The sequence below is a fragment of the Astatotilapia calliptera genome, chromosome 5, assembly GCF_900246225.1.
Source record: "Astatotilapia calliptera chromosome 5, fAstCal1.2, whole genome shotgun sequence".
Taxonomy (NCBI): domain Eukaryota; kingdom Metazoa; phylum Chordata; class Actinopteri; order Cichliformes; family Cichlidae; genus Astatotilapia; species Astatotilapia calliptera.
The window spans coordinates 7,803,432-7,816,915 of NC_039306.1; the positions used below are offsets into that span (position 1 = coordinate 7,803,432).

At 43.5% G+C, this 13,484-nt stretch overlaps 1 protein-coding gene across 1 annotated transcript; it reads left to right on the forward strand.

Annotated features, from left to right (window-relative positions):
- The first annotated feature begins 5,649 nt into the window (after window positions 1-5,649).
- Window positions 5,650-11,053, forward strand: LOC113022020 (potassium voltage-gated channel subfamily A member 2). The gene is made up of 2 exons (XM_026166981.1): window positions 5,650-6,828; window positions 7,792-11,053. Exon 2 carries the CDS (start codon window positions 7,929-7,931, stop codon window positions 9,423-9,425), a length of 1,497 nt encoding a protein of 498 aa, XP_026022766.1. The 5' UTR covers window positions 5,650-6,828; window positions 7,792-7,928; the 3' UTR covers window positions 9,426-11,053.
- The last annotated feature ends 2,431 nt before the right edge of the window (window positions 11,054-13,484 follow it).

A 13,484-nucleotide genomic window follows, 5' to 3' on the forward strand; every position in this document is an offset into this window, starting at 1 on the left:
TGTGCAAACGATTCACCCAGCTACAGCGACAATGCTGACTTGGGACAATTTCTTCTGGTATTGATACTATTTCTAGGATTGTCCTTATCTCAACATATCTATGATGAATTAGATCAACAAAGAATAGTCACGTCTGAGTGAGGTTCGAAGTTTGAAGCACTGTGACCCTGGAAACTGTGCAGCCCTGACTCACCGCTCAGGTGTCCTGTGACTCAGAGTGGCTGCTGCATCCCTCAGCAGCATTGTCGACTGCAGACCAGACTCCTGCTTAAGGCAGGGGCACATGTTTTGGTTCACTTGCAAACAAAAACCAGGGCATTGCATCATCAGTGACATAGTAGCTGTCACTGTAAATCCCACACATCTGATAATGGTCACCTGTGCTGCACTTTTTGTCAAGCACTGGAAGTCAGACATTAATACACATGTTTTTTAAAAAGCAAATTCTTTCATGCACCGTTTCAACTTTTACAAAAAGGATGCAAAACCTCACTTTAGCAAAATATTCAAGGGTGGATAACAAAGTAATGACTTTGATTTACAGAGCCTTCCTGTGCATGTAAAAGAAAGCTTACATTTACTGACATAAAGTTTTATTTTTACCCTCTTACCCCGATACACAGAGTATCTTATTTCTTCTCTGACCTTGGTGTAATATAACCTAGTGCTCCTGCAAGCTCTTACCTTGACTTAAATTTCACTTTGTCATACAGAAGCATTGTATAATGCAACATCAGAGTATCCTGCAACAGTGACACTGACTCACTCATTTACTGACTCATAGACCTTCCTTTCAGCAGCAGGGTGGCTTACAGAACTGAATGGAGTCAAAATGTTTTGGGCAGTTTACTGCTGTCATTTCTTTTTTTTTTCTTTCTTTTTTTTTTGCCTGTCCCATTTGGTTCTTTAGCCGTCAGAATTGTTGTCTGGAGACCAACAAGGATACCCAGTGGATTTACTTTGCCAAATGGATCATCACGGCCTTGCCGTATTGGTCCATTTGATCGACCTTTGTTGTTATTATTTATTTTATTTTATTTTCAGTTGTTACAGACGGGACAGACATGACTGAGGGATGGGAAGGGGAGAAAGAAAGATGAAGGAAAAGAAAAACAGAAGGGAAGAGGGACAGTGAGAAAGGGCACTTAAAAAGAGAAAGAAGAGAAAAACACACACAGACACAATCATGCATTCCCACCCTCATGCACACATATACAAATACTCAGCACTCACCCAATGTAGGGATAGACATACATGGACACTCTACACACAATCACACTCCCCAAACAAACTCTATACCCCGGGTCCAGGTACCCTTGCCGCTGGAGGGGGAAACGGCACCTAGACCCAGGAGATGTTACCCTTTCCCCCGGGGTGGAGGCAAGCAGACCACCCCATGCTCCGCAGCAGCAGGGAGGCCCCAAATCCCAGATCCCAATCGGATGGCCAACACCTCCTCCCAGCCCCCCCGCCCCAATGGCCAGCAGAGAACAGGGGTGTGTGAAGACCCCAACCTCCCTCCTCTCGCTCATGTGTAGTGTTGCGTCGTGTTGTTCTAAGGTGCATTTAAAACACGGGAGAGCATGGTGCTGCTGCCAGAGAGCAGAAGGTGTTAGCACGGCCCCTCCCGAGAATCCTCAATGTCTACATGGATTTAAAATTGAGAGGTGGGCACTGGTGCTAGAGGTGGGGTTAAATACACAGACCGTCCACTGGACACCGTTAACGTGCCCACCCTCAAGGCCCTATATGTATGTGTTATGAGAGTGTCAGTAATGTGTATGTCTAAGTTGTGGAATAAAATTGAGGGACAGGTGGCCAGAAGGGGCCAGAGGGGGGGGGATGCCTCCCCTGCACCCTGGTGACACACCCGCACCCCAAGGCCCTACTTGTGTGGGTGGGTGTGTTGGAGCGGGAAGAGGGAGGCAGCCGGGGATGTGGAGGAAAAGAAGGGAGGAGCAAGATGCCCCTACCTGGGGCCAACTCCCCCGCTGACCCCAGTAGGCACGCCTGTCCTTCGGCACCCACCAAGGCAAGGGAGCCCAGGCCCATACAGACCGGGGCCTACGGCATCAGGACCGTACTGCTGTCATTTCTGCAGGTGTTCTTGTGTATGCAAAATGATGCATGTACTAACTTTTGTCTTGCATGACAGAAACATAACTCATGCAGTATACATGCTTTGTTACGTTACAAACTTCTACAGGTAATCTACAAGCCTGTAAGTTTTGAGAAATTAACTTGTGTAGTGGCCGTATGTGCATATTTCTGAGATCTGGCTAAGAGTGCTGGAGCTTGGCAGTATACCGCAGTGGGCCAGTGTCCTTGTCTCTCTCCTGTTGTCTGGCTCTTTTCCAGCATCTGCCCTCTTCCTGCTGGGCCTCAATCTGACGAGCATGACTCTCTCCTTCCCTCCCTTTTTCTTCTCCTCCCTCTCTTTACAGAGTCCTCCGTCCTCCCTATCCTCCCTTTCTCCATTTCTACCTCAGATGTACTGTTAGCTCCAGGGGACACTAAGGACAAAAGGGGCTATATTGCTTTATAGCCATGTACCATAGCCACTTATTTATTGTGTCCACATTCCTGGTCCCATATTTGTATGTGTAACCTGCCTCTTTTGCAGGGCAACTCAGTTCCTGAGCAGCAATGCTGAAATGACTCATCTCCCAGAGGGCCAAATAAATTGAGTCTCACTGAAGATGCACTGGAAAAATGTCTTTAGCAGCAAAATTGTTGGACTGCTCTATAGCCCAAGGAGTGAAAAGAATCAGGAGAAAATTCACAAAATATATAGGATAAGATTTAGTGCAAGGTTCTTGTTCTAGGAGTCTTGTTGATGATTTTGCATGACAGAATTTGTTAATGAGGAATTACACAGGAGAGTGTTGCATCATCATATCTGGAAGCAGAAAATCTGTATTAATGCAGCAGAAAATCCAAACATGAATGCGATATGCAGCCTCCTGTTTTCTATCTTTTTTTTTACGGCTTACGGCCATACCACCCTGAACACGCCCGATCTCGTCTGTTCTCCTGTTTTCTATCTTATCACATTATGTTGGTTATTATGGAGCTTGTAATAGGCAGGCCAGGGTTTTGAAGAGATCCATGGTGGACCCTATGTTTAAAACCTTGTTCCTGTGTGTGTCTGTGTGTGTGCTGGAAACCTGTGGCTGCTGCAATGCAGTATGAAGGAGTAAGGCGGCATCACAGACCTCCAGCATCAATAAAAAGACCACTGCACTCCAGGGACTGTACCGGCTAAATGGCAGTACCAATTGCTACACTGTAAGCTCACTTTTGTGTCACCTGGAAACACTAAATACAGCTAATCCTCCAGTGATTTTCCAGTATTTCTGAAGCTACCTACCTTTCTTAAAAAAACATTACAAACATTAAAAAACATTTTTTGTAGGTATATATTTTTTGTTGGTGTACATATATATATATATATACAAATGTATATATATATATTGGTCCTCTAATCCATCAGTGAGAATGACCCTTCAGTCTCTCAGTTCTCAGGTTTATTTTCTCTTCTGCATGTCAGTGAGCCAAAAAAAACATCTGATGGAGATGCTGAAATCAATACCTCTTGGTAACAAATTCATTCTTGACACCCTCGCCTGCCAACTTATACAACCAGCCAGCCATTTGAACATCCCCATATGATTAAGGCACACAGAGCATTTAGAGTGTAGACAACCTTCACTTTTTAATTTAAGAAAAACACCTAATAGTAAGAAAATGAGTTTCAAAGACAGCATTTGCAGTCTTTCTAACAGGCCCCCAGCTCATAAATAATGACCATGCTGTCATAACTAACCTGGGAAAGCCATTATGAGATACAGAGAGGTATCAGCTTGTGTGGCAGCAGGAAGGCATGCAGACAGACAGCAGGGAAGAGGTTGGGAGCCATGATGGTCTCGGGGTCTGGCAGGACAAGCCTTGGCAGAGTCAGGTCTCACACAAATCATCCTGCTGTCTGCCCCACTGCCTGTTTCTCCTGAATCACCTCCCTCCCTTGCTCATCCAAGGGAATCCCACTGACCTTTGGCTTCTGAGGAGGTCACTTCTGGCCACGGCGCTTTCATTCCCAGCTCCAGTATTGATTCCCAGCTCAGGTATCAGAATCAGAATCAGAATCAGAATCAGAAAGGGGTTTATTGCCAAATGTTGAGCAAGTTTACAACATTAGGAAATTGCTGCGGTGCTTCAGTGCAAACATAGTGTCATAAATAGCACTTAAATAGACATGAAAAAATAAAAGTAGGGATAAGAATTAAAAGTGCTACGTAGAAAGATATGTGCATGAGCTATACATGAGATATATACATGAGAATAAGAATTAAGAGTGCTACGTTGAAAGATATATACATGAGTGCAGGTGGTGATCAGTGCCAATCATGGAATGATGCAGTGAACACAGCGTAGGGTCATGTGTTAGTAGCGGGAACAGTCATATGGTTATTGTTCATGTGTCCAACAGCAGAGGGGAAGAAACTGTTCTTATGGCGAGAGGTTCTGGTGCGAATGGACCGGAGCCTCCTGCCTGAGGGGAGCAGGCCAAACAGACTGTGTCCAGGGTGAGAAGGGTCAGCTGAGATCCGAGCTGCACGCCGCAATGTCCTGGAGGTGTACAGGTCCTGCAAAGATGGGAGTCTGCAGCCAATCACCTTCTCAGCAGAGCGCACAACACGCTGCAGTCTCTGTTTGTCCCTGATAGTGGCTCCAGCGTACCACACGGTGGTGTCATCTGCAAACTTGATTAGCTTGACAGACTGGTGGGTGGAGGTGCAGCAGTTGGTGTACAGGGAGAAGAGCAGAGGAGAAAGAACACAGCCCTGAGGGGAGCCGGTGCTGATGGTCCGGGAGTCCGAGACATTCTTTCCCAGCCTCACATGCTGCTTCCTGTCCGTCAGGAAGTCAGTGATCCACCGGCAGATGGGATCAGGCACATTCATCTGGGAAAGCTTGTCTCGGAGATGGTCTGGAAGGATGGTGTTGAAGGCAGAGCTGAAGTCCACAAACAGGATCCTGGCGTAGGTTCCTGGGGAGTCCAGATGCTGCAGGATGAAGTGTAGAGCCATGTTGATGGCGTCGTCTACAGACCTGTTGGCTCTATATGCAAACTGCAGGGGGTCCAGGAGGGGGGCCGTGAGGGTAGTGATCATCAATAGTGATGAAAGGACAGAGTTTGTTCTTTATTCTGAATATAGCAAGGGGCAATGATGGAGGATTTGCTCTATTTTAGTCCCTCTGTTCTATCTATTATTCATGAATTGTGTTGCCAGGAAAGACTGCGAGTGTAACTGCCATGAACAGGCATTAAAAAAGAAGTAAAGCTGTTATTACTTCCACTATACTAATAACGCACAAGAGAACAAAGATTATCAAAAAAGCTCCTCCCACAAGCATTTATGTTGTTTCTGCAATAACAGTCATGCATGAACATGCTCACATATTTCCTAAAACAGTAGCCACAGGTTGATATATCAGCTTTTTATCAAATGCCTGAAAACTTCTCGAAGATAAACTAAATATGCAGAAATGAAATTTTTTTTTTTTACTCTTAATTTTGCCATTGCAATTTGAGAAGATCGCATCTTTTAACCATCAGCTGAATAGTGGTGGAGCTGCGTACCCCTTTAAATTGCCCATACTGCAGATAAGGTGAGCGCTAAGCTATAGTGCAGATGGGGAGCGCGTTTTTCCGCCCTTGCCTTTCTCCATCACCAGCCCGTCTCTTGGTATGCATAGCAATGCCTGACTGCAGGTTTGACTAAGCTTTATATACCAGTCCTGCGGCCGAAGCTGACAACAGAGATATTTTGCCCAGAAAGTTTTTTTTCTTCATGTAAAAATCTCTCGCCTCCCACCGTGCTGACACCATGCAGGGGCCATAAAGGCCACTTTACATGTGTGTTCACGTGTGTGCGTGGGTCTCCTGCTCAGTGAAATTGCATAATCTTCTAGCCCACTACGTAGGGCGGTTCTTTCACGCATGTCGTTTCAAGTCAGTGTCTGAGGAGGCTGCTCTGCTCACCATGTAGGCTATTAGGAGATTCTCAGAACTGTCTCTGCATTAGATACTGGGATGCACTGCCTGAGCATGTCTGCATCTCAGTCTGGAATCTGGTGGAGATGCTAATTTATGCCTAAATTATAAATAAAAATGTAAATTGACTGTCTGACGCATGCATAGATTAACTCTTCTGAGCAACCAAATTATTTTCACACGCCTTCAAATTATTAAATCGTGGTAATAAGATTATATTTTTAAGCTCCCTTCCTCCCCCGCGCCTCGCCTTGTCCCCCCCTTTGCAGATGTTGCCTTTCTGAGCACCTTATGGGGACTATTTACCTTTGAGGCTGTCTGCAGCCATCAGCTCGTCACACAGTCATACATGCTTGGAGGAGAACAGTGGTGGAAGATTTTTTCTGCTGATCCCAGCACCTTTGGTTATTAAGGGAAGCACCAGCACCTCCTTGATCGGTTCCCTCCTCCTTTTTTTTTCTTTCTTCCTTTCTTTTTTCTTTTTCTTTTTTTTTTTTGCCAATCGCCATCCCACGACAGCGTACCCGGAGGAAAGGAGTCGGGGAGGGGAAAGCGAGGACACACCCGCACATACTGTACCCGGTGTACACGGCAAGGATGCCGCAGACAACATGAGGTGAATATCATCGACTGTCCCAAATTGGAAATTCATTTTATACCTGCACTGGAATCAGATCGCCCGGTGAGCGCAGCTGGTTATTCACTTCCCTAATACCAGCGTCCAGCAGGAGCATCAAATCACATCCAGATGGGAAAAAAGATGTCTGCACGTATGTATGAAATTAAAGCAGCTTTACCTATCATTTCCATTTCCATTAAATGTGAACACGAGTCGTAGCATTTTGTAGTTGGCGGAATGATTTGCGCTGCAGCAGAAGAATGTATAGTGACCAGTAAACCTGTAGTTATGTATTTGCTGTGTGTGTCATAAGCGTTATTATTTTATTTTATAAAACTGTGCTCCTACTTTGTGAGTGGAGATGATGCAGAGGAGAGATACAGTTTTTTCTCTTGGAACCTTTTTCCTTCTATGGATAAATTATTTATAGATGTTTTTGAATATTTCAGTAACAGGCACCATTTCAAGACTAAAATGCTCCATCAAAACTAGACTGAAGTCATGTCTATGTTGCAGCTGTGTATTGCATTTGTTTGGCACAACAGTGAATCTTAAGCATGTCACATACATTGGTGTTTAGACTGCAGTGGTTTTCGATGATATTCTAGACAGGAAGCTGTCTGTATGAATTTGGTGTCTGCTGCATTGCCATATTCATGCTTGGCTTCACTAGAAAAGGTATTCCCATTCATTTCAACACATATTGTTCATTGCAGCAGATTAGTGTCCTAATTTATGAGCTCCTGTAAGTGTTATTTGCCCCTTAGCCCCTGCATTTACCTGCATTGAAGTAATTTATATGCAAGGCGGGTTGCTTATTTACATATTAATTTTCCAAAGTCAAGAGCAGGAGTGACATCCTCAAGTTTCCACTTGTTCATTTTAGCTCTGACAGTTTTCTCATGACAGTCTAACTTTACATAATTTCATATCGGATCTTATGACAGTTTTTAGAGGGTGGCTTCATTTTCTTCTATTTTGAGTTGTTTGATCTTCAGGCTTACGCAAACTCCTTACATCTCTGCACTAAACGTAAAAAGTATTGAGTGCTGAATCATGTCTCAGGTTTACCTGACCTTGCTGTCTGTCTTTGCTTTCTCTGTTCTATATGCAGTCAGATCCTAGGTGACATCCTGTGGCCGTCAGGTCTTTACAGTGTTGAGCCCCCTCCCTCTCCTGGCCTCCGCCTGCAGTTCTTCAGGCTGCAGGACCCAGACTCACTGAAAAGTGCAGGCCTCCTCCCCCCGCAGAATGACTGTTGCCACAGCCGACCCCTCTGACGAGGCGGCGGCGCACCCGGGTCACCCGCAGGACTACGACCCAGAGGCTGACCATGAGTGTTGTGAGAGGGTGGTCATCAACATCTCAGGGCTGCGCTTTGAGACACAACTTAAAACGCTCTCCCAATTTCCAGAGACTCTGCTGGGGGACCCCAAAAAAAGGATGCGGTACTTTGACCCACTAAGGAACGAATACTTTTTCGACAGAAATCGACCCAGCTTTGATGCCATATTGTATTATTACCAATCAGGAGGCCGACTAAGAAGGCCAGTCAATGTCACCGTAGATATTTTCTCAGAGGAGATTCGCTTTTATGAGCTGGGTGAGGAGGCAATTGAGATGTTCAGAGAAGACGAGGGTTTTATCAAGGAGGAGGAGCGCCCTCTTCCTGACAACGAGTTTCAGAGACAAGTATGGCTACTGTTTGAGTACCCAGAGAGCTCAGGTCCTGCAAGGATTATTGCCATAATCTCTGTCATGGTCATCCTCATATCTATAGTCAGCTTCTGCTTGGAGACACTGCCCATTTTCCGTAATGATGAAGAGGAAATGCATAAGTCTCAAGCAGAAGTCTTTTCGCCTGAGACCAACACCACAATCATCAGCTACACAGCCACTTACTTCACTGACCCCTTCTTTATCCTAGAGACTCTTTGCATTATATGGTTCTCCTTTGAGTTTCTAGTGCGCTTCTTTGCCTGCCCCAGCAAAGCAGGATTTTTTGGTAATATAATGAACATTATTGATATTGTTGCCATCATCCCTTACTTCATCACTCTTGGCACAGAGCTAGCAGACAGACCAGAGGATGGTCAAGCAGGTCAGCAAGCCATGTCTTTAGCCATTCTCAGGGTCATCCGCTTGGTGCGAGTCTTCAGAATATTTAAGCTCTCTCGTCACTCTAAGGGGCTTCAGATTTTGGGTCAGACCCTGAAAGCCAGCATGAGAGAGCTTGGCCTCCTCATTTTTTTCCTCTTCATAGGAGTCATCCTATTCTCAAGCGCTGTCTACTTTGCTGAAGCAGATGAGCCAGAGTCACAGTTTGAAAGCATCCCAGATGCGTTTTGGTGGGCTGTGGTCTCAATGACAACAGTCGGCTACGGTGATATGGTCCCAACCACGATTGGTGGCAAGATTGTGGGCTCCCTCTGTGCCATTGCAGGTGTGCTGACCATTGCCTTGCCCGTGCCTGTCATTGTGTCCAATTTTAACTACTTCTATCACCGTGAGACTGAAGGTGAAGAACAGGCGCAGTATCTGCAGGTCAACGTGACCAAAGCTGATTCAGCGGAGGAGCTGAAAAAGAGTCGGAGTGGCTCCACCATCAGTAAATCGGACTATATGGAGATCCAGGAGGCTGTGAACAACAGCAACGAGGACTTTCAGGAGGAGAACCTAAAGACAGCCAACTGCACGCTGGCCAACACAAACTATGTAAACATCACCAAAATGCTTACAGATGTGTAGTCATCTTATATTTTCCTCCCTGTCACAGTGGGAAATGTGGAGCTGAGCATCTGGGTGGGACAGGCATACATCCTCCCATCTTATGTGTGCTGAAAATATCAAGGCAATAGAATTCATGCTGTTGATGATTGACTGAAAAATATTGCAAATACCATTCACTTCTTCTACGCCCATCCTGTCTTCACTCGTCACAGCTTGTCCTTAAAACTCCTCATTAATGAGTGGAAATTGAAAATTTAGCATTTCTGCATGGAGTTGGCTTTTTTCTGTGTGACTGTTTTGAAAAGTAAATGATAAGACCTACAAATTTCCCGCTCACAGTAGTAGTGCACAAAAAGAAAGTGGAGAAAACACAGTGAGAAAAGAATCGCTTTCAAAATGAAAAAAAAAAAAAGTCACACAAGTCCCGCTTAAGTCCCCTGTCCCTTGATCCCTCATTTCCCAAGGCACACTGCTCTGCCATGCGCTTCTGAAGAGCCCTACTTGTGCGCTACATATGCTGCTTCCTGGAGCCAGTGAAACAAAACTGTCCTATGCTACACTATTTAGAGATAAAAAGGACGTGCGAGCATAAAGCAAGCCCAGTCCAGCGCTGGCACGGCCTGTGGGTGACTTGTGACGAGGTTGGTGGTTAAGTACACCACATAATTTCAAGGATGAATGACAGCCATCAGCACTAAGCTCATGGTTTGACACCTTTGTTCCCAGTAGACATCAGTATCTGATGAATGACTGAGAATGGCCTTGAATTTTCACTGCTTTGGTCTTACATGTACTGTACGTATTGCAATGCAAGCTTTCTCCCTCCATTCACCCAAACTGGTCTTACTGCAGAGCTTTGAGGACAACTTGAATGTTTCTTCTTGTTTTGTTTGTTTTCCACAGTTTCACACATAAAGTACTTATTCATATATAGATGGGTAGACTAACTGTGACTTATCTGATAGCCAGTAGGTAGGTGCTGTTATTAGTAAACGTAGTCAGTAGATAATTGCATGACATTTTTATCTGACTGAGAAATTTCCACTTGTTTCTCGACTGCCACTTGCTTCATCACACCACTGTATATTTGTTTGCACACTGCCTTCTGTACAAATCCACACTTTTAAAAGGATGCCTGCAGGTAGCTGTTACAAGAACCTAAAACTATGTCAGAGGATTTCTTAAGAAATAATCATAAAGCCAAATCCTACATGTAACAGGATATGGTATCCTTGTCAATATTAACATTCCACGTAGAAGTCATTACCAATTAACTTTTGCCAGGTCGCTGTAAACTGAGCTACGAGCTGTGATTTTGAGCGTTAACTCACACCCTAGTTTTGGACATTTATCGCAATTGCAGATGTGATAGACTTGCAGTGGTGTTTTTTCTCACAGGTTTGTCACATGATCACGTCCTCACGATCAAAATACTAACTTTTAAGGACTAGTGTATAGAAAAATGCTTCCCCCAAACTGCCTTGTATCTGGGTTTACGCTACTCTCCTAGTGTTGCATGACCTCAGAAACATTCCTAGCATGTGTTTAAGCTCAAAGAAGAAGCCTCTAAGACAAAAAGAGTATAATTATTACAATAGACATATTTATTTCTTATGTATAAAACAGTAAATGTATACAGACAAAACACACACATATATATAATGCTCATATACTTTTATGAGAATTAAAAAAAAACCTAAAATATCAAACTTTTAAGAGAAAGCAAGAGTCTTTCCACAATGTGCAGATCATTGCCATGTTTTTTTTTTTTTTTAAATGATAATTATGAACACTGTTGTTCACCTGTGTCGGAGCCTGTCTGGAGTGCCAAAGACACACTTCCACTAGCCATTTTCTTTGCTGGTGAGTTCTCAGCAAACCTGATACACGTCCTGGATTTAGACACTAGACGTTTGCTTCACTTTATACAAAACTGCCTTTTGTGAAGTAGTTGTTGAAAGACGCAGTGTGGTACTGAACTGTGTCATCCCTAACCAGAATCTTTTCTCAGAAAGCCTTTATTGACATTAAATTGGCCAGAATCTAAATAGAGTCTGGCTGTCCGCTGAAAACACTCTGATGCCAGAAGCACAATCTGTCTTTAAAAGTTACCATCAAATGTGAATTAGGTTCTGATTCTTGTTTTCAGGTAAGATTTTCCACTGTTTGCTCAACACTGCCAAGGTAACAGTCAAAGGCAGTAACATCAATATGGGAAGTGATAATTAGCAGTAGTGTAGCAGATACTGTCTAACCCAAGGGTCCTCGGACTTCATATCCGAGTCTCTTGCCTTTCTACATCTTTTCACGGATGTCTTCTGTAATTAGAAAGGTGATGGATTAGGAGGAGGTCTGTAGCAAGAACTGTCTTGATGAATTCTGTCATGTCAGGATGTACATCTTTATTCTAAGGGTTTCATTCTGCTCACTGCAGTTTCAAACTGCAGGAGCAAAGTGATTTAACAACATCGCTGCCAATATGTGCTCGTCCAACTGCCTGACCCGAGGCTTCTGACATCCTCTCTTTGTCCAAATCTGTTTTTCTGTATCTTCAAAACATTTTTAGGGAATTTTAGTAAGTAAACTGCATGTGTTGCTTTTTTAAGAGTAGCTTGAAGGTGGACTGAGATCCTGAAAAGGTCATAACTCAAAGTAGGACCGAAAACAAAAACCAGCTGATTAGCAACATTCTCAAGATCATATGGTAGAGGTGGTGGTGTGAAAAGCATACACGCTATCTCTTAAAAAAATGCAAAGAAAGAAAGAATTAACCTCTTTGGAGCTCCACAATTTAACCAAGAGCTTATTGATCAATAGTTGAGTATTGGTTTGGGTGTTTGAGTTGTGTGCATGTGTGTGTGTGAGTGTGTCTCTGTGAGTCTGAGAGGGAGAGAGAAGGAGAACTGCTGAATGTCAGTGTATTAGCCTGGTTGTATAGCTGCATTTATGCAACAGCCATTTGCATATCTTTGTATGTGGGGAAAAGAGAAAACACTCACAGTCTGACCAAAAAATATGTCTATGCATGCCAATGCGTCAAATCCTATTGTCATTTCTTTGTTTTTACCATTTTGTTGGACAGAAATTTAACATAAATGTTACACGTTAGCATTTAACTATTTGTTTGACAGTAGGCATGCTATTGTACCTCAGCCAACTTCACTGTAGCAACTCATTTACTGGAGTTCACAATGTTGTAGTTGTATATCAGCAATTATTTCTGCTTAAAGCACAAAGACAAGTAGAATCATGCTTATCTGTAAACCTACAGATTTAATCTGCACAATGTTTGTTTGTTTTTTTAAATTTTCAGTCTAAACAAAGTCAATTATACATGAAGTTGTGTTGTTTTATGGGGAGCACCACAGCCTCTAAGAGTTTCATCTCTCACCTGCTGAGGGACCCACCAGCAAATCCACTCCATGAGAAGGGTGCCCAACAGTGAATACACTGAGAAATCTATGCAGAGATTTGTTATTAGCTGGTAGTTTGGGGGGGAAAGAAGGTTCAGTACATTTTTTCTGTTTTATCGGGCATAAATTCCATGTCGATCCCAAGAGCTGACAAAGCATTTGAAAGAAACCTCAAAGCAAAAATGAAACACTTTTGCAATATTCTGCTGCTGTATGTCAAACACTCACATGTTAGCTGAATGTGAATATGAGCTCTCTGATCTTTGGGGTTTGTTTGAACCGCGATGTCAGCTCTGTGTGACAAGGCTCATACATACAGGAAACAATACAGTCAATATGCAATCTTAATGCATGTGTGTGTTTAAGACTTTTTTTTTCTTTTGACCCCAGAGCCTGATAGTGTGGCATCCACTGAAATTTGTACAGTTGTTCACTTCCCCCCCCCCCCCCCCCCCTCTTCCCTTGTCCTCCCCATTTCATAGAGGCCTGAAAACATCCATCAATGTTGATACAGTGGATAATGGATTTTCTTTCTATGAAATGAACTATGACAGAATAATGTAAATAGTAACCAATGGATGATGGAGTAAAAACCATGTACTATATACTGTATGTGAAGTCTGAATTTAAAACATAGTATTATCTGCACTTTACAACAAAAAGG